At 36.5% G+C, this 22,430-nt stretch overlaps 2 protein-coding genes across 3 annotated transcripts; both read left to right on the forward strand.

Annotated features, from left to right (window-relative positions):
* Nucleotides 1–1,796: 1,796 nt before the first annotated feature.
* Nucleotides 1,797–8,147, forward strand: LOC125671723 (growth arrest and DNA damage-inducible protein GADD45 alpha-like). Of its 2 annotated transcripts, XM_048907590.2 has the most exons (3): nt 1,797–7,064; nt 7,174–7,495; nt 7,610–8,147. In XM_048907590.2, the coding sequence occupies exons 1-3, from the start codon at nt 7,018–7,020 to the stop codon at nt 7,712–7,714; spliced, it is 474 nt and encodes a 157-aa protein (XP_048763547.1). In that variant the 5' UTR covers nt 1,797–7,017; the 3' UTR covers nt 7,715–8,147. The 2 variants fall into 2 exon arrangements, with proteins under 2 accessions (XP_048763547.1, XP_056018581.1); XM_056162606.1 differs by having other exon boundaries at nt 6,942–7,064; nt 7,174–8,147.
* Nucleotides 8,148–18,484: 10,337 nt separating this feature from the next.
* On the forward strand, nt 18,485–21,848 carry LOC125671724 (growth arrest and DNA damage-inducible protein GADD45 gamma-like). Its single transcript, XM_048907591.2, has 5 exons — nt 18,485–20,219; nt 20,642–20,743; nt 20,861–20,981; nt 21,225–21,420; nt 21,554–21,848. Exons 1-4 carry the CDS (start codon nt 20,173–20,175, stop codon nt 21,384–21,386), a joined length of 432 nt encoding a protein of 143 aa, XP_048763548.1. The 5' UTR covers nt 18,485–20,172; the 3' UTR covers nt 21,387–21,420; nt 21,554–21,848.
* Nucleotides 21,849–22,430: the final 582 nt, after the last annotated feature.

Raw genomic sequence — 22,430 nt, forward strand, 5'->3', positions numbered from 1 at the left:
TCATTGAAGTTGAACAATATCTGAGGAATTCCATTATATAGGTACAATTTTAATGCAAACAATCAACAGGACTTGACAGGGTGTGGAATGGTTGTATTCATGATGGCAGTGATAATTCACAAATGCCCATCCTCATTTTCATCGATCAATATACCGAGATGTGTTCTCACACAATAAACATTTATTCATTTGTCCTATTATCACTAGATTAGCGAGATGTACTTCTGCTTTACAATGTAAATATGTTTTTCTTGCACTTTTTATATAAGAAAGAAAATGTATACCTGCACTTTAGTGTCGCAGACATTCGTGACGTCACAAAATGAATAATTGCTGAGCGCGGAGGAGGCGGTTGACACAATTTATGCTTCAATAAACCTTCAAGGTCATCAATTACCCATGACACGGGGGACAACAAGAAACACATTTTGATTTATATCTCATTATTTATTGAATATGAACAAAAGTACATTATATACAATCAAAGTGAAAATTTTGGTAATCGATGATCAAATATTTTAGCTAATAAATTATCATTACTTGTGCTTTTACATTTTCTAACATCTCCTAAACCTGAAGACAAAATAACTGTAACCGCCACCCCCACCCCCACCCCAACTAAACTGGTAACTAGTACTTGTAGGATTTTCAACAACTCTGTCTTTCGGTGTCTGGTGATGGCGAGGATTCTCAATAACTCTGTCTTTTGGTGAGAACTATCGATGACACTGTCTATTTGGTGTCTGGTGGTGGGTTTGAATATCAATCATAATTTTGATAACCAAAAACTTAGTTGAGCTCAATTTTATCTCAATCTATGTATCATGCAAAAAGAACAACTATGAGTAGATAGTATCGCGAAATTTACAATGCTTTCAGATTTTGATACCAAACTGTATAGAGTACATCAATTAATGTTGTACTTTAAAATTCTGAACAATTTATCAAACTCGGGTATAGACTACACGGTGGAGATTTACTCCTAACAAAACATCATAGATATTTTAATTCTCGATAACAAAGTGTAGGATGATGGGGAAAATGAGCCCAAAGACATACCGGGTCATCGTAATGAATCTTCATAGGAGTATATGTGTAGGCAAAAGCCAAGGAATAGAGTAGAACACTTTGTTTATTAGTCTTGCAAAGTTCGAGGGGGCACCTGCATACAACGCCGTATTTGTTAAACATACATCTTTGTTCCCACTCGATGTGGGGGTAGTGAGATGTTGATCGAATCATCTGGTTCATTTAACATAAGCTACAGGGTGTTTCATGAAATCGCCACTATGCCTCTTGAGAGTCTACAAGAATTATTTTCAGAGAGCGAAACAACATTAGTATATCTGTCCTTTCACGGAGTAGACTTACATAGACGATGTCTGATCTTCAATCCATTTACGTTTTCAATTCTGTAGCTTCCCAGCAGTAAACAATGGAACATCAGATCAACTGCAGCCAGAATGATGCATAGTAAAGTATTGTTTGAATTGAAAATATCAATCTTCTGCACATTGTCGATAGTCTCGAGTGGATTGTACACAAGACCTTTGAAAGGAGTTTACTTCTTTTAATATCTAAATACAAATGAAACAGTTTGGAAATACAATGAAATGAAAGACGGAGATGTTCAAATGTTAGATTAACAACACTAAATCAATCGCACAATTCTGTAGTGTCTCTGTCGTGCACGGTATCAATTCTCATCATAAATAGTGGAGAAAGAAGTTATGTTATAATTCGTTCCACTCAAACAAACATAAATTATTTACAACATAACAACACACATGTTAAGAGAAAGAAGCGCTTATATGCTCGCATTTATTAAACGTACAAATATGTTACAGTTTTCATTTCAACTTCATCTGTAATAAACCAAAAAATATATATATTAGTAAAAGCACATGATACTTTCATAACTAAAACAATATCGTAATTTTGGGCAAACTGTGGGTGGGAGGGGGTGTAAATGTGGCAAAGAAAAGCCTTCGAATGAGGAAGGTCGTGCTTTGTTTGAATATCTGTTTTACAGGTTGAATGATATAAATAGTAACCAATGGTAGTGGCTTTAATTTAAGTCATAACATAGAACACGTGTTCTAGAACATTTGATAAATTAATTACAGGCATGTGCATGAAACGTAATTCTCCAGATCAGAATTAAAATGAGAGATTTTAAAACATACATGTATTCTATAATGATGTTACGTGTATGCATTAAAGCTGTAGGGATACATGTACATCCAAATGGATTTGCTTTGGTGGGTGCTGGAGTTGATACAGATACACACGCACGCACGCACCCACCCACCCATACGCACACACATATTCCGTATTAATTATGATATTTTACAAATTATCGTCACTATTTAAATACGTTATACTTCAAACATGTGAAACTGCATGGTTCTTGGTAAATAAACAATACCATAAACCTCCTAACCAGTTATCAAAAATACACTTGTTCTCTACACTAAATATGATAGGTCTTACATTATACGTAATATTTCAGAATTAGAAATCGTTTATATTCGTGACTATTTACATTCAGCTATTTACACGGCTATGTTTTAAAATGTTATGATGCCAGATACTAAAGAATTCGATGTCGGTAGCTACTGTATGTTTGACTACAAAGATACCATTTACTGCTGAAATGGTCGCACACCATTCGTTTGTAGATGTATATTAATGTTATTATGGTGAATATAGTAACATTTGTCAACAGGCAATCTTGGACCAGTCAACCGAAATTTAGAACTTATCAAAGCAAATTTTGACCATCAAAATTTGGTTGAACATTAAAAAATACATTAGACATTTGATTTTGATTAAACTGAAAATGGAAAAAAAATATTTTCGAAGGATATCGAGAGAAAGCTATCCCAATACAAAGAAATGTAATAAATAAATAAATATCGAGTGTACTGCTTCTTTCAAACACCATTTCAAGAAACGGGCAGCGAGAACATCAATGTGTTTCAAAATGTAAACGATTTGTAAATCATAGACGCATAACAAAAAAATTAACGCTTTCAAACCCGATTCATTTACACCTTTTCTGAAGAAAAATATACACTATGATAATAATTTATGTGTGTGACAAAACATTCTCGATCAGTTGGTCATACTGTGATACTTTCTTCATTTCAAATCCTCATCTATCGATTCCGTCATGGAATTTTCACTCACATCTGAGATTTTATTCACAGAATAAGTGACATCAGTAAATAAAGTAACCGACATTTATTTCTAAGCCCTAGCCCTGTTCATCAAGTTTTGAAACACAGTCCGCGTTTAATTTTTGGGCGTTTTTATAACATGGTAACTCTCCATATTTTGCTTACTATGTTGTGTATTAAAGCTCGAGACTCAAAGACCTAAGCTTATTTTTCGACCTGAGGATTTCATACTTTTTCCTGGTGTTGACATGTTGGATGACGGTTACTGTAGTAACGGACAGTCGGTTAATACCAGTGAATATTTTTCTAATAGCAACTTTTTTTCAATTCTTAGCAGTGTGGGAGTATATATGAACATATAACAGAAATACGACGAACATGAATTGTCACTTTAAACCGAATGGATATTAGCTATTGAAAACAGCACTCAAGTAATCTTCACATCTATGATTTTTTTTTCATTAAATACAGCATTTTTTTTTAATATTTGCTTGATGTTTTTCTTTGGCTGAAAATAAAAATAACAAGAGCGACTAAACATGTTTTGATGGGTAGTTTAACAAAATTTTGAAAAAAAAACAACCCCAAAAAAAACAATGCTTCGTAGCGATAATACCTGGTGCCCTATAGATATATAAACAATGGCGACAGAAGTAGGCAAGCGAGGCGCACTTTGATGCATACTATCCAGTAAACGCGAATTACGTCAGGAACCAAACGGTCTGCAGCTTCAAAGGGATTCTCCAATAACTGTAATTTTCTGACGTCAAAGTAAGGTTGTTTTTTTTATGCCAAGAGGTATTCAATTTGAAAGTCTAGCTATGCAAAAAGGGCAAACATTTGTATATATAAAATTCCAAATGAAGATAACAAACTGCAGTCAATCCTTTAAAGAATACAAAATTTAATTAGAGTAGGGGCAATCACGGACCTCTGAAAACACCATGGGTGCGTGCGACCAAACGCCCAAGAGGAGAAAGCATCCCCTGTCGACTAGTCACACCCGCGGTGAGCCATATATCTCGATCAGGTAAACGGAGTAATTCGTAGTCAAAATAATCATCTAGCTAGTCTACAATTTTCTGTTTGCATTTTATTTCATTTATTTACTCAAACCATTCACTTAAGTATGATTTTATAATCATATAAACAACATTGCTAAGGGTACAATTATATAAATAATACATGCACATAAATGTTTATAAGCACAAAATAGAGGTGACGACATAATGCATACAAAACTATTACAAAGAGATTCAGGAATCTGATAAATATACATAATAGGGAGGACAGCAGACTAACTCCTGGATTTTCAGAAATAAACATATACATAATTTTTTTTATGTTTTAAAGTTTCATGTTGTCATTAATTCTCTAAATTTCAGTGTATTAAAGCCAAAAACAGTTCTATCTCTAAAAGATGTGATGGTGCGTTGTATCGTGTTTCCCCCTTTGTATGATGGTGCTTTGTGTCGTGTTTTCCCCCTTTTGATTATGAGTAACTTTGATATTTCATTTCCGCATGGCTGTACATGGCCGATGATACCAAAGATCACATGTAATAACTTCCGATTGTCATAAAAATCCCTGTCATATCCGCAATCAATGATAAGACTAAATATAGTAACTACTATTATAATACTGAATTTGGAATTCAGATAAATAATTTTTCTCATTAACAGCACCTCTGTTTATGTCAGCCTTGCTGTTCGTGGAACATTTCTATCGATGCTTAGAATTACATAGGTGTATTTTGCAAATGATGTAAACAACAAAATACCCAGAACAATAAATCTATGACCTTCCAAGAGCTAATTTGTTCCATGTACCTATAAAAAACCTACCATATTGGAAACTTGGGGGTAGCTTTCAGATTTGGTATCTGTTTATCATTGCATCCTTCCGTTTCCGGTACCCGCCCGTGGGAGTTCATAAAGTACTCTGCTTGTCACCTTACGATACAGACGATTTTGGGTGGAGACATTGAAAGTGTTGAAAATAATGAATGAACGTTTAAATTTGTATTTAGAACATTTACATTGTAAATTCAGACTTCTCAATGGGAACAATGATTGATTCAAAGACAATGGGCAATCATTTATATGTGAATCATGTTGTTATATATACAGTTTACGGCATGAGTCCCCTGACGTATGATTATGTTTCATTCATATATCCGTGTCATGCTCGCCACTTCAGATATACATGTATCGTCAGGTGAACAAATCAGGTGAACAGGTTGACCCCGCTGCGTGCTAGTCAGGCAATGGTTACCAAATGTTTACATCCCGTTATTTCCCCGTTACTATCGCCAGTCGCGAGAGTACAGGCCTGGTACCCTGATCCCAGTACTGGCCCTGGTACATTGCCAAAGTACAACATGCAAGGTCCAGGTACGCGATACACTTGGTACGGCGTAAGGTAAAAATAAGTCAGTTCCGACAAAAACAAAATGAATCATGGCCTGGCACAGTGTACCAACAGCAGACCTCAATCTGGGTATTATCGTACTCGTTGTTTGTGGTCTGCTGGAAGGTTACTAAACCATGAAGTGAATCAGGCTAGGTGAAATCATTTAGTTCTTATCAAGAACATAACCCCGTATCAACGTCCGAACCGCTAGGAAAGGTTCGAGCTAGTGCACTACAAGTAACAAAGCCAAACAACCTTCGATTTTCCTCTTAGTTTGATAATATTAAATTGCTATATTACATGAAAGTGTACTGCCAATTGCTTGAGGTGAAATTCTCAATATTTTTCGACTTATGCATTTATTCTACAGCGATGGTTAATTCTCTGCAACATTTTAAATTCTAACACATTGTACACATATTTACAAGTAAATATTTACTACGCCACCATCATAACCTGACCTTCAATTAATGACGGACAAACAATTGCACCAGTATTAGGATATTGCGTATCTATCAGAACGATAACGCAGTGGAAGTGAATATCTACAGTACCTGTAATTAATCTATGTACTTGCTGTAAGTCAAACCAATATGCAAATTGATTCGTCATTTTATCTTTACAACATTAGAGAGAAAGTGTAAAACAAAGAAATCTAAATACTCAGCTTGTTCGCGGCAATACAGACACACTCTGAATCATCGAATTATACGTGACACAAATATTATCTAATGCTTCCATTTCTCTTCATTACCTTTCATTTGACCTCGAACAGTACATAGAAAATAAATCATACCAAAGAGAGATAGCAATCAATCAGTTTTTTACAAATTGTTCATTCGGTCGACGATTATTCATTACACAATGTACACCAGCTTATCACTTACGGCATCGACTCGAGTGTTTTACATATTCATCTATTTAGTGAATGTACTAATAAAACCTTTAAACCGCTACGATAAGCCGTGTGGAAACCTGTACTTCAGAAATCGCAAATATCCGGTACCACTATTCTTTGAATCCATACACAACAAGTCAAAGTCCGATACAATTTGAAACCATTCTGCATGACCTCATGCAAGGTATAAGAAAGCATTAACTTGTGGGTTACTAGGTCATATTAACATTATTCTTTCTTTTACGAAATTTAACATAAAATAAGTCAACAACCTGTATTCTTCCAGGTTCATTTACTCCGATGGGCATTTTCTTCTGTACGGGATCAATTCAGGTCAACAACCAGTATGTAGGACGAAGACACGGCAATCGGAAAGCGTAGAACCCGTTAGCTCCGCCTACTTTTCGCCGACGGTATATAAGCCACGGTCGCTTTGTATAGAACACATGTTCAGGATAGACACCGATACTGCTACACGCATACTACGATTCTTGGGATTTATTACACAATACAAAGGAATTAATTATGACTATTACGGATTTACTTGCATCAAAAATGGCTCATAAGGACAGGTAAGCACCATTTTTCGTTTGCGTTTTTATATATTTTTTGTACAATAGTTTTCGCATTCAGACTGAGTGTTACGAGTTGACATTCACGTGTTCTTTGTTAACCTTGCAGATGTTACATGACCAAAATCGGCGAGGCCGTGAAAGACGTCGTCAGCATGGCTGCAATAGACAGAAGACTGGTTCTTGGGGCCATGCCTAGCGCTGAGTTCCTCGGCGAGGAGGCTGACAACGTGGCTCTTTGTCTCCTGCTAGAGAACAAATCGGATGACGTCCTCATCAGCATTCAACACAAACTGGTAGAGGCCTACTGTTGGGAAAATGATATTCCTCTGCTGAAAGTGGACAGCGAGGACAAAGTCCGCCACATCCTGGCGTCTAAGGGTGAACAGAACAACAACGAACCCGATGACCTGTCTTGCATACTTGTTAAGGTACGTTTACTATTTAAATTGCACAGCTCTAATCGCACCCATTTGAAATACCATCTACGAATGTTCGGAATTCTGGAGCAAAATTCTTATGTGTTTTCCTCTTTGTCTTTTCAGAATGCAGACAAAATGTCATCATCCGAATCGATGCTGGCAGACTTCTTCGATTACATCATGAAGAACGAAATCGAACCTTTCCCTGTGATAACCTTGCCGGAGTGACGTAGTGCAGCGAACTGTTTCTCGTGATTCTCAGCAGCCCATTCTGAGTAATCTTAATTCATCATACTGCACGTGAACCCTCGTACTGGCAGCGACGTCTGCACGGATTGAATCTACGTCGATCCTTAGAGCGAGAAGACTTGCGCCAAAAGAGCACGTGTTCCTTCAACAAGAGTTCAGTACATGTGACAACTCCACTGGACATTCTTGGAGTACATGCAATTCGTCTGTGGAAACAAGAGAGTTCGCATTTCAAGATTTGTACTAACGGGATTGTTGATTTTGCATACTAGTATTTTGTATGCACATGGAACTTTAACAATACTGATTTTCAGTACTAATGACATTAGACTATTCGGTACATTGTACTTGTGAGAAAAACAATGAAATTATTGTTGTTGAAAAATGGTAATAAATCTTATGTTTTAAGAAATGAATGAGTTGTTTGTATATTACAGTGATACGATCTTAATTTTTAGTTGAAGTTGGATCTTGGGTAAGCAGGGGTGGGGGGGGGGGGGGGGGTTTCCCCCAGAGGAAATCCTCTGATTGGTTCAATATTTTTAAAAAGTGAAACACCCTGGGCTTGGTCTGATCAATGTGACAGAAAATGATATTTTTCTAGGTAGGGTGAGGTGTTTTCCTCCCCTATTGACCAGATTTCTGATTTAGTCGCAGCCCTATACTGATAAAAGGGCAAATGAAATTTTTCTCTTTCAGCAATGGCTAGACACATACATGTAGCTGTAGCTATTCACAGCTACCCGAATGCGGTATGTACATGTGACATGTATTGTAAATATCACATTCTCGAACTACCAATCCATGACATGAATACAAAAGTCTGGAATCGGCAAATGAAAATATCTCTGACTGGAGAAGACACGGGGAGAAATGAAGTCGGCATATATTTATTAAATTTTACGACACATCGTGAAGGAATATTTTAGTTTATCTCAAATTAGCAAAGATAATTCAGCACATCGGTGCACCTGATGAAATCTTTTTCGAAAAATGTATATGCATATCATGGAAGAAAGTTCAGAGACTGTCGTCTAGACTATGGAAGACCGGACTGAGGAGACCTGTAGTTGAATCATTAGAACCGCGGTACTAGTAGAGCTCATCTTCATAATTAATGCACTCTAGTCTCCTGCACTAATGGTTATGATAATGATATGATTATCAGAAATGAAGAGTTTTCGCACCGGGTGACACTTTTACTTCACCTTGATCAAATTCTTCCAGTTGTCGCCGGAATGCAACTGACTGAAGACAGCGTGTCTTTGTGGGAAAAAGCACCCGTAGATACTTGAATGAACACGAAGGAATTTGATACCTTCAGACGATTTGTGGCTGCGACTTAATGTTGAGTTTGCTTCCTCTCACCTTTGATGAGGGACTTACCGTACCGTGATCAAAGTTCCGGTGTTTTAAGGTCACGAAGTGTTCGTAGATATACTGTAACGTGTAGCTATTGTTTCGGCATGTGAACAAACCAGTGAATTTTAGGCGGAAACAGGGGAATTGTGTACTATTAAGAACAGTAAGTTCAACAAGGTATGGGAACAATGAATGCCTGTACCAGTCTACTGTATACAATTAAAACACCTGTAATGAATTAATAAAGCATGAATAAATGTCTTGTATTGAAATAGGTAAATAAGTTGCAGTGCACTGAGAGAGGAACCTCGATCGACTGTTTGCTAGTGAACCGTAACGTGCACTTTAACCGTGCTCGTGTGCTCTTATCTAACGGTGCAAGCACTGAGGAATTAAAAGTTCATCACACGAGATGGCACATCAATATTCACCGTGTCCTGCTGATAAATGTCCTCAAAAAATAGACAACCAGTCAGGCTCCGCAACGCGGGATGGTGCTATTTCCTTATATGGAAGTGATCGTGTGGAAGACCTCATCGATCCACACTCAACCTTTTCTTCTTTGGCGCGAAAAAAAAAAGTTGTTTGTGCATGTGATGACATTTCGCTGTTTTCTAGGAAGTTGGAAACAAGTAGGCTGAAATCGATATAATAAATGGTGTCTCGTTTTTTTTATGTTTTTGATGATAGAGGGAGAAAAAACAGCGTGGAATAACTGTTTGCATGTTTTGAAAGATTACATTGTCAACAACTTTTGAACAAATACATTTTGTTGTTTGTTTGATGCTTTACGTATTTAAAAATTAAGTTTAATCGTATAAAAACAGAACTAAATGTAGGTGAAATGTTAAAAAAAAAGCCCTATACATGGCGTTCGGGTCGGTGACGTTGAGGATTCTTAATCGTGCTAACGCCTACCGCGCCGTGGGACCTCTCTTGCCGGATGGGAATTACAATATGACAACTATGTCTTCCCAAAATGTTTGGGAAACAAGGTTATGCTTAATAAACAAACGCTAAGAAGTCAGGATTATGCAGACCGAAATACTGTACAATTATTCGATAAGAAATTTTATCTTAAAATACGAGGTCACATTTTACAGATTGTTATAATGTTTAGTGTTGTAAAATTAAATTGAATTGATTTTGGAAATGCGTGATGAAAGAATTCAAAATATTGCAAAAAAAAAATAAAAATTGAATTTAGTAGGTGGATGTAAATTAAAAAATTACAATACGACATTCGAAAAACCTGTGACTTTCATTTCTGGTGCAGGTGTTTGGTGAAGGACTAGTCGCTGCCTAATGCAGTCGGTGTAAGATTGACTCCAGCGAGAATACCCGTGATTCCATTTAGTTTTTATTTACAACCACATAGACAACAGCAAGGTCATGTTCTATTAAACCGGAAATATGTCTGGCACCTGTTACCAATTTAAAACATATAACAAAAAAGTTTATTTTTACATTGGGTTCAGAATTAAAGATATTTCAAATTGGACAAGAAATAAATTTCATTTAAAAAAAAAAATACACGAGGGCATGGACTACGATGATTTCACGAAGCGCCAACGTGAAAAGTAGGCTGATGTTAAGCATTGCAGTTCATACCCTCGTGTATTTTCAAAATTTGAATTCATTCTTTTACATTTCCAGTTGCTGAAATAGACGTACAGTATTTATCAAGGTTCATAAGTACATTGGTCATATCTGCTTCGCATTCATGAGAAAATGGCTATCACTATAATCGGTAAAGATATTGAAAGCAAAACATTGTAAATGTCCCGAAATATACTATGTTTAAAAGCACGTGACATAAAACTGGTTTGGCATGAAATACTGCAGTATGCATCATTAACACTGGCCACCTGTAAACGCTTAAATCAATTTGTTACATATTTTTCGAACATCTATCTATTACACACAGTTTTCACACTATCCTATATTGTACAATAGGTCTAACATTTTAAAATATATGAATTATATAAGGCGTTTTCTGTAAAATGTCAGGTCATTTCAACAACAGCACCTCTATTGGTCTGACCCTCATTGTTGCAATAAGCTAAAACTAGAATACAAAGTATAGATATAGGTCATGAACCAGATATAGATGTGTCTTTGTCTGGAAAATTGGGTTTGGACGCTCAAGACACCGTATGAATTCTATATCCACCAACTCGCTCTCGTCTTCCACAGAGGCAACACACCGACAGAAACTGACTGGAACTAGAACGATGCTGTAAGAACTAGATAATAATGCAGAAGTAGACCCACGCGTCTCAAACCTATCGTACCTGATGAACAACACACTGAGGGCAATGAACAACAGATAAAGCCTATCATTCATACAAGATTGAGTTTGATAACTGAAATATTTTAAGATATATGCTATGCCGTATTTTGAAGATATACTGTAGATTATATTGAGGTACACAACCATTACTGATGATATGTATAATGTGATGATTTTTCAAAGGAACAAAAGGGGCGGATCCAGTCAAAGAAAAAAATTCAGCCATTGTATCAGTTACTATCCCTGGCTTTCACTCGCATCAGTATTAGATTCAATTTCCGCAACTGTCACACTTCCTCTTCAGAAAATTTCAGATTTTTAACAATTCTTTTTAATTCATTCCCTCTTCGAGTATTTTTTGTACATACTTGCATTTTGGAAAACGAGGCGGCATTCAATTAAAATTGTGAATGCTTCCCATTATTTTCCGAAAAGTTATTCAGCCGCGGTTATTAAAAAATGTTTCTAAGTGGTCCTTAAATCATTATATTTCATTGAGGAACTATAAAAATCATTTTACAAAATCGTAATTCATATAATCATTGTCACAAAAAACCATCGAGATGTCAAATTTATTTGGATTGATATATTCCAATCTATGGAAATATCAATGTCGGCAAGAGATATGATATGAAATCAAGCAAAACATTAATTAGGTTAGGCATCCGCGGTCTGATTAGACATCCGTGGTCTGATTACATGTAGTAGGTTCTGAGAGCAGTGAACTCGCACGCTCTACAGATCGCTGACCTGATTCACTCCAGTGTTCGCTGCTCAGCGTTGATCTATGTGATCGATGTTGTAATGTCATCATTCAGGAGGCGTTGACCTTTCTTTGAACACCAACCGGACTGTCAAAAATCTTTTGCAGTCATCCACTAGTGTCCTTTATATATATGATGGCGGAAGGAGGCACCAAACTTTACCCATACGAAATTTACTTCTCCGATATTCAGAAAATCAATGATAAACTTTACTTGGCTTTATCATCTTGGAAATGTAATGCCGAAAAATGTGCAGTGAAATATCAAATCCCACAAGCAACTGCACTACTCTGAAATTCTAAAAATGCATGCTATTGGCAAAATGACAGTGTTTCAAGATTACTGGTATACACATTGATTTTCAGTTTTGTGGTTACGCTGTTCTCTATGGATATCTCGAAATCTAATGAGTTTCTAAATCGAAAAGCAAACTATTTTAGGTCTGCTGATGCTATTTTAAGCCATCAAGTGCGCTATTTTTAAGTCGTACAACGTGCAGTTGTTCTTTCCCAATAGCCTCAGGTGAAAGAAATCAGTGCTTTTTATATCCTACACAAGAAGGCGACAATCTCCGTTAAGAAGTTTGGTCCCCAGATTGTTTAAAGTCCGTATCAGAGCTTCACCTGCTTGTTGTTCGTCACAAGGTCACTAGCCGAACTACGCCATATTATTTATTAGTTTTTTTTTTAACTGCATGTCAACTCTACGTTTCCCCGTCAACTTCTAAAGGTGAATAATCTACCAGGCTTTCGTGTTTCCAATTTTGATTTCATCTGACAGATCTGCCTTTATTTTGCCTGAATTAAATTTCTTCAATGATTTTTTAGATGTACAAAATGAATAGATAGATAAGAGCAGAAAAATGGATGCCATCACCTTGCGACATAAAATGAACTTCACGCGCAATGCTTCACTGCTACCGAGAATGGTACACCACGGAAACTTTTCTTGGCAAAGGGTCCGAATTTTTAAACTTTTTCTTGCATCTTAAATAAGAGGTGAAGTCCTGACACCCCCTTCCTCTAGATCCGCGCACGGTTGATCCGGCAATCGCTGACGCTTGTGCAACAGGATTCCTTAGATCCGCGCACGGTTTATCCGGAGGAGCTCAAAACTCTGACGCTAGTTACTAGTATCTATTACAGGTAAACACAGATTGCTAGGTAGGTACAAATCAGTTAGCTGGCCTGGGTGTAACATGAATAAATCAACATGCAATACTTGCGCACGTGTATTTGAAGTATATATATTTACGTAAGTATGGACCCCCAAAACTCTGAAATTACATATATCTGGTACAAACAAAACAAAGCAAAAAAAAAACAACCAAAAAAAAACTCCTTACAGTGACATATAACGTCACTCGGCTTCCGAGTATCATGTGAAATAGAGCAGGAAATATTCTCATGGTTATGTAATACACAGGATTTTTCTTGTGACTAGTCACCAAAAACCAAAGAAATAAAATTAAATTAAATAAAAACCCAAAAAATCCAACAAACAACAACAACAACCAAAAAAAAAAAAACAAACCCAAACCAAAACAAAAAGAAAAAAAAACCAAACAAACCACAAAGCAAACAAATGGTGACTGATAATGAATTGTGCAAATCCGGGTTAACATGAAAAATTTCGTGGAAAGGTTAATATGGATTTTTTGTTTCCGAGTGGACAGCTAAACTTGGCCAAATTGTAGCATTCTCTGTTCAACGAGGCCTAATTCTAAGATAGATTTGTTTGTTGTAACACGTTGTACAATGTAGCAGTTAACTAGCGCATGCAGATATGTAATTCAGTTCAGTTTATTCCAATTTTGGGCCCAGAGGGCATAACAGTAAGACAGTTTATAAAGAAGGAAATTCAAAAAAGAAAGAAAGTTTACAACATTAACTACAGGTTACATAGACTGCAAACTGCATGTGGATGCAGCATGTTGGGGAAACAAGTACATACATATATGAATTGCTAATCATGTGTATATACAAGTAAATGGACAGTATCAGTATTATACCAATATATTAATAATAAACTATAATGATTTTTGCAGCTTTAAAGCATCACTTCTTTTTCTGAAAGTTTGCACTAAATATTCACTCAATTTGACAATTACTGGTTTGTCTTCATTAATCATCAACCAAGTAAATTTGTCCTTATTTGTTAGATAGATAAAAATTTTGTTGAGCTTGTATATACCATTAAAAAACATATTTCTCTCTTCAGCATAGAATGGACAATCAGTAAGGAAATGAAATTCATCTTCAACACAATTAAGGTTACATAATTCACATATTCTTTTGTTTCTTTCTAAAGAGATCTTCTGGCCAGAATTGGTTTTTGTAAATTCATATCTTCCTCTTTCAATTCGAAGGTCATGTGCACTAATTCGAAATCTACATAGAGTTCATCAATTTCAATATCTCAGTATCATTATAGGTACGTCCCTTTACAACTATTCACTCCTCTACACCGAGCCACCTCGGCCAGTGACCTTGACTGTGATCCCGGCCAGACATGCTTCAAAACAACGAACTATCCTTAACAACGTACTCGAATCGAACCCTTCTTCATGCAGCGAATTACATGTACTTGTATATAATGGTGTGATAGGAGAGAAAAAAAGATTTACATGTATAATGTGCTAACTGCTGCTGTTTATCGTCATCCCCGTGATAATCGGTGAAGAATTGATCAGACTTCTGTTTATCGTGAGCAAAATGTACTTGGAAACCCGAAATATGGCATCAAGTAAATATCGCAGATTTCCGAGGACGACTGTTTTCCGGGAACTCAAGTAGAGTTTCACTAATGTGGGCTGTAAGGTTGTTGATCGTAACCTATAAATGTGTGTGTACAGCGTTTCCTGGAATATTATTCTTTTAAGAAAAGTTTCCCCTTAATGTGGTGTGAAAATTAATTAACAAGGAAATCTACAGATTATCAAGGTCGCCAGCATTCTACACATGCAAGATCGCAAAGGGTGTATCCCCTTTAAATATCGCGAATACTACAAGGAATGTCCTGTTCGATACGAAGCGAATTTTAAAATTCTTGCAATTGTCTGTTTTGCTGCACAGGTGATTTGTACGGGAGTGAATTAAATGCCTGGCATAGCTCGCATACTTTTAGCATTCCACAGCTAGGGCTGTTGGCGTGGAATAGTACGACGTGATTAAGCCTGCACTTCCATGAAAACTTACTGACTAAGCTGTACATTGCTGACAAACAGTATACATAGCACTTTATCTAAATATTCATAAGATACGTGTTTTCGTAGAAGTATCGGTACCGTTTTCCCAACAAAAACTTGAATCTACTGATGGTAATAGGTACATATTACAATAGGAGCCAGACGTGCCAAGCTATGGTACGATTCCTGGCGGGGATACTTTGATATACTATACAGTGAATTGCAGTAATTTTTATTGTCAAGAAAGCGGATATGTCGATAATAAATATTTAGAAATAACTTAACCCCTAGAAATGTAAAATGTATTTATTCTATTCCAAAACGTAAGCCAGCTCTGGTCATACCTACTCTTAATGAACAATGTATCTATACTGGTCATATTCATATCTATCTAGGACTATATATTTCCTTTTTAAAAATCGTCGAAAAAAACCAGCACATTGACATCATTTTCATTAAATGCATGTACCTATGTATCGTACACACATGTGTGCAATGAATTGTACATTAAAACGCTGGGCGGAAAGTACCATGCATCATGCAAGCGTGGGATTTCATGTGACCTTATCGAAATAAGATAAATTCAGATTAACATGTTCATGCATTTAATTTTTTTGTGTGTGTAGTCAGTTAACGAAAACAAGCCGCTACTCTTACTTCTCCCACACAAAGAAGCTCAGAAAAACAACGCCCATTTCTCAGGCAAAATCAATCTGTATAATCTAGATTTAAAAATAGCTCCTCTACAAAGACCAAGCTCGTCAGTACAATAGCCGCAAGTCAAATATTTTTGTCGCAACATTAATGTAATTCTATTTATAAAATGGTACTAAGTTTAATGGATTTCACCTCTGCATTTGTAATAATGATTTACCCAACCCCGTCATGAGAGTTTGAGGACATGTACCTATACTACAGACGATGTTAGAAATAAATCTCTCATGTCGTCATCTATATTCAATACCTACAAGCATAAGATTTTTACGCATTTCCTCAGATTAGCTAGAATGTGAGAGGAATCTCCGATGTACTCTCTCCGTATCCGCGTGATATTTCCCTCACATGCTAGAATTTTATGATCTTTGGAATTCCCTTGCGTAACTTGCACAACATGAGGCATTCAATTTTAGCAAAGCGGGATTTTTTTTGAATGCCTAGATTTTTTTTATAGTTCAATTGTAATATTTTCAACTTAAAATAAGTTCAACCATAACCTCAAAATAAAATTGGCGGATCCAGGAATCCTTATATTTCTTGAAAATAAGATGCCCAAAAATAAATGAATGACTGGAAATTGCAAAATTAATGGAATGCCCTTTGCAGTTATCATAACTAAGGCTGGGGGCGAAACCATTGAAAGCAAAAGGATTTCAGTCGCGAAAACTAAGATTTAAGGAAAGCCCAGGTCAAAGGGGAGGTGGCCCCCACCCCCACTGACTTTGTTTCCATTTCATCCCCTTTCCCCACTAATTACGGTCCACGAAACCTGTTTAATTACTACAAATGGGCGAGAGTCATCCTAGTCATACTGATAAATGATCAATAACAGTTAAAATCCACTGTGCCACCACCAATTAACGTTTTGTTTTACAGTTTTAACAGAGACGCACCTTGATAAATGAAAATTAACACGTCTTCCATAATCTAAAATCAATGAACAGATGAGATTGAACATCGACAGAGACTTTTCCAAAACCTTTTGTTTATCAGATACAATCCCAGAACAATACAACCTTATATAATCAGGTTTTACCCGTAAATATTGATTCCGTCCGGATGCAGATATAGAAAGATCTGAATTTTGTTTTACAATGAAAAACAAATATTGAATGAGTATTTTTGCAAAATTACATGTAATTTCGAGATGTTGAGATGGGTGTAAACTCTCTTTTAAGATCCGGTGTCTCTTCTAGTCTTCAATAAACTCCTGAAATGAAAAAAAAGTAATTGTTACATGTAGAAATATTCTTGAACGCTGTATCACGTGTCGGTGTCACACATGCTACTGTGCTGAGCGGATGCTTGTACATCACGTTCAGGTGTGTCTTTGCTGTGCCTTTTTCCACACATTGTTTTATAAACCTGCTTAAGTAACACCAGCTTTTTACACTTGTCTTTCTCAGTTATAAAACATATTTTTACATTTTCAACAACTTCCATGGAAATTCAATGACGCTCTTGTTAAATAGATAATAGACTATATTTTTAATACTGATTTATGAAAGAAAGGTGTTTTTTAAAGTTGTTTTTCTTTCTGCCTGGTCTTTGATATTTACACGAGGTTGACCATACTATATTTTTGACGAGTTCCTTTTCCACGAAAACAGTCTATTCAGCTATAAATGTTTTGATCCAAAATAGCACCAGAAATAATTTCGTCTACTATACAGCGTAGCGTCTAGGATTGGCACCAAACGTCAAACTTTGTGCTCTCGTGTCTGCAGTGAAACTTTGTACATGAATAATTAATACTAAGGCGACACAAATTTGAAAAATTAAAACCAAAAATACACGTGTATATTCATAAATACATTTATGTAATATTTCAACATAATTTACAAAATACATCGAATAATTTTTTACAATTCCAAATATCAAATAAACGTTATTCTTATCAAAATCACACCTTGTGCTCTGCTCTCGACTCTTTTGTATTTAAGAAATACTGGTTCTCGGTTACGGTTTACAGACGCCAGCAGGTTTACGACAATGTTTCTTCAATTCAAAAGGCACAGATGACATTTTCAAAGGCGCAAAAGGATTATTTAATCATTGAAACATGAAAGCAATCAAAAGGAAAAAAATATCATAAAAATAGTCAAAATATATTGGGTTTTCTTTGATCAGAATAAAATATGTGCATGTGGCTGTTTTGAGCGATCTTTTCCCCCCCGTTGTGTAGACCCTCACATGGCTACAAGTTTGCACCGGATAACTGGCCAAGCTGAAGACAAAACAGGGAAACTAGGCGGTTTTTTCATGTCAAAACCTACCAAAGAAACCTGCAAGGAAATCTTTGTTTAATGCTGACTCACAATAGTGTCTGGTGTAGAGTCACCGGTGCATGTCCTCATTAACGATATTAAAGCTGTGATGTATTGGGTTCCAAAGCACGACTCACGAGCTTTTTGATACACCGCTTTCTTCACTTACAATAACATCAAAGATCTGACAATGTTGAAGAGTTAATGAGAGTACAGCTTTTGATAAAGAAACGGATATTGTCAGGATTAAGGTGTGTGGTTATCCACTGACCCTGTAGGTATGATACACCACAGGAGATTTCTGGTTGTACTAACCTTACCCGTGTCTACAGATTTCACTCTCTATCTCTCAGGTTGTGGCCTTCATTGTTCGATGCTGAACTTATGTTAGCTTAAGACGGAAACGGGACAAAACAAAAAATGTGGTGACCATGCAAGAGAAAAATATCTATTTTAAATCAACCACTTGGGATGGGTGGGGTGGGGATTACATGAATGGATTCATAATGCTCCTCAGTGTGTCGTTAAGTCACAGTATATGCCACCCTCGGTTTCATTTAACCCCTCCTAGACAATACTTCGACCCCGACTTCCCGTGTTGTGTTTCCAAAACACAGAGTAGTCTTGTTGAATGAATAGTCGTAATGCTCGACATGCATATCACGAGATGCACAAGTGTATTGAAAATGACGAAAGATAGACGGTGAATTTAGAATAATTGAACACAATTTGTCATCAACATCGATTCTTCATTTCTTTTCTTTTACGTCAGGTGGCACTGTGAAGCTCACTTGTAAATGATGATGATTCAAAGTGCACTAAAAGCACTGACTCAGTAGTGGCCAGGCAGGGATGATTCATAAACAGCATTAGCTTGTGACTACCTACTGTACATAATATAGTGACGAGCCAAGATTATCAGCTCTTTGTGCCAATACACATTAAGTTTAAAGTCCTTGCAGCTTCACAAGGGGGGTCATAAATACTAGTTGGAACAGTAGGGGGTTATCAAACATCGAGGACTCTTCCCTGGCTGGTCACCTGTTTACCTGTAATACACCCTAAATGTGTTTGTAACTTTTAAATAAACAAATGATTCTCATTGTGCTGATTTTTTATTTTTAGACTGTGCACCGACCAGCTGGGAGATGATATATGTACTAATAATTGCCACGGTCCTGTTTTCTCTTTTACAATGAAATTACGCTTGTCATCTGTTCCTTTGCTTTTTCATAGTATTTGCATGTAGATCATAACGAAGTCCACCCAGACATTTAAATACAGGTAAACGCTGGCGTGTTGCAGTCTGCCTAAAAATACTCCAACAAGACACGTAATGCAGGGAAATACCCTTTGGATAGGTACGAACTTCGTATGAGTTGACTTCGGTCGAAACACGTTGGCACTACGTAGAATCAATATACGTGTATAGTACATCACGTTGACGAATCGAAGGTTGGGAGAATATGCATCTTGCGAATTCTCCGCGATCATACTACATATTTAGCACCCACATACCATGCCATTGCAATTAAAAATCAACACTAGTACTGTTTAAATCTCGTATCCTCTAATCAAATTATCTCCGGGACACATAGAATAAGGTAATTTTAGGATAATAATTTCGAACCGATGTGTTTCTAAGGACACCATCTGCCATATTGGGTTCTTTTCAGCCAATGAAATAACGCGAAAACATTTTAACTCCTCCTTCCTGTTTCCTGGTATTAAACCTTTGTGTATTCGCGTGTATGATTACACAAAAGAATATACCGAACAGTGAGGACGTTGCCTACACGATCTGTTTTCCCTCATATATCTAGAATTGATATAGGACTTATTTTACTATGACTTTTACTGAGAACTCCGAATCCACAATGCAAAGCGAGAAAAGGTAAGTTTGAATTGATTTTCGTTATTTCATCTAATCAAAATTTAATTAGATTGATCATGGTTTAAATTTATGAAATATTTGTATAGCATCTTTCTTAATCTGCACTGCAAGAAGTTATATTACGCAATTCTGGTAACTGCGTCTGCAATATGAACTTTCTTTACCCTTTGGTCAGTCCAACGATTTCATCATCTGTGCATGACTGGGTTGACCTATTTATTGTTTACTAGAAAGAATCACGAGTTGGTTCAAATACCAGAATAACAACAAGAAAAACTCCCCAGTCTTAGGTCACATTTTTAGTATTTTTCATCATCATGTTACACAAATGCAATCTGCGTACAAGTGCTCTTTGAACTAACTGCATGTCACCATTGTGTTTCTGGGAATTTGAAATAATATTCCGATCTTTTGTTTTGTAGGACCGCAAATACTGGACAGATGCTTAAAGACGTACTAGTGCAGGCCAAAGAAGAGGGCCGAGCGACATTTGGCATCTATGAATGTGCCCAGTTACTGAATACGTGAGTAGTGCATTAAAATTTGATGTCTGCAAAAATCATGTTCAAAGAACAAGTTTTAATTATCTCATATTGCTTGATGACTTTTATTTGAAACTGATTTTTATGTTATTGTTGCAGAAATTCTGATGATGTAACACTCTGCATCCTTCCCCCGGGAGATGTCAATGACGTCACGGTGCATATTCATCACACCTTAATGGAGGCTTTCTGTTTGGAAAACGATATAAAGCTAATAAAGGTAAGAAACAATTTCTTACTCAAGCATTTTTCTCATTTTCTGCAACATCTAATTTAACAGCTCAAAATACACGGTACTTATAGTTTATCTAGAGTCGTCAATTTCTAGGAAATTGACTTCAACTAGGGCAACAAAGTGGGTTATCCAAATTGTACTTTACTTCCTTTTCATTGATGAATGTACGTCATGTCCTACTTGTGGAAACCTAACAGCTTCCTAAAATCGTGACCTTCGTCTTTACAGGTTGACAGTTTAGAGAAATTAGAAGCGGTCTTTTCCGGGACTTCCAACACCGATATGCTTGACTGCAGTTGTGTTTTGGTCACTGCTCCTGAAAAAACTGACCACACCTACAATGACCTTATGGATGTGACTGATGGACCAGTTATTGAAATGCCCGTATGATCACAGGGACCAAATGATCCTCTGCTTTCACCAGGTAGCATATTGTAATTCATATCTACTTTGATTAAACACAAATGATATTATTGCTGTAACGAAATCACACTAAACAAAACTACTATAATCGAAAGACAAAAACGTAGTTGTAACAAGAACCCGTTATTTTCCAGGAAAAGCCCACTTTCTGGTCTACATAAAAATGTGCAGCTTTCTCCATGGAAGGAAACAATCCGTCCAGGAAGTGATCGACAGCATGCGTGAGTGGCGAAAATCAGGAAGTGATCGACAGCATGCGTGAGTGGCGAAAATCACAGCGCAGGAAACAAAAACCCGGGATGTCCCAAGTTTACTCCAACTCCGCATGATGTTCAAACTCCCACATAACGTGCCTGTCTGACTCAAAAAGGCGTTGTTTTGCTAAAACGTATATATGTTTATTTGAAATAAATAATTATACATAGTAAACGAATATGTTGTTGTTTATGCAAGGTTATGAAAAACAAAACAGTATGACCTGGTAAATTGCAAATGGAAAAATAGATGAACATAGACACACAAGTACACAGCAGTGAAAACATTACACAAAGCAATATGTGTGTTCAGGCTAGCACCTTCAAAAATGTTATGAGGCTACCTAATGCAAAGTAGGAACCCAAAATGCAATTCGATCAAACATGAAAGCAGATCTAGAGTTCCCCGTACGCCCACACACGGAACTAATATTCTTGGCTTGCCTTATATGGACTTAATTTTCTCCAAGTTGACACTAATTTGGAACCAGTGAAGTGTCGTGCGTTGTTATCCCACGTTTATTGTTAAAGAACAACGTTCAAAAGGGTTAAAGAAAATGTATCTTTTGTTTTATAGAAGAGTCCTATAATGCTTACCCATTTCCTGTATTCTTTATTATGAATATTACACCAGACAGAACGGCAGTAATCCGGGCTCCCTAAATCTCAAGTAAGGTGTTCTACCAACTGACCTATTTAGCGTTGGCGAACCATGTTTATTTGAAATGTTTATCAAAATTTTTACTACAATATTGGG

This window comes from Ostrea edulis, chromosome 4, assembly GCF_947568905.1.
Source record: "Ostrea edulis chromosome 4, xbOstEdul1.1, whole genome shotgun sequence".
Classification (NCBI taxonomy): domain Eukaryota; kingdom Metazoa; phylum Mollusca; class Bivalvia; order Ostreida; family Ostreidae; genus Ostrea; species Ostrea edulis.

Coding starts and splice junctions, on each gene's coding strand:
- LOC125671723 (XM_056162606.1), top strand. CDS start 7,018: ATGACTATTACGGATTTACTTGCATCAAAAATGGCTCATAAGGACAG. Junction 7,065..7,173: donor AAAATGGCTCATAAGGACAG/GTAAGCACCATT, acceptor TTAACCTTGCAG/ATGTTACATGACCAAAATCG.
- LOC125671724 (XM_048907591.2), top strand. CDS start 20,173: ATGACTTTTACTGAGAACTCCGAATCCACAATGCAAAGCGAGAAAAG. Junction 20,220..20,641: donor ACAATGCAAAGCGAGAAAAG/GTAAGTTTGAAT, acceptor TTTGTTTTGTAG/GACCGCAAATACTGGACAGA. Junction 20,744..20,860: donor TGTGCCCAGTTACTGAATAC/GTGAGTAGTGCA, acceptor TTATTGTTGCAG/AAATTCTGATGATGTAACAC.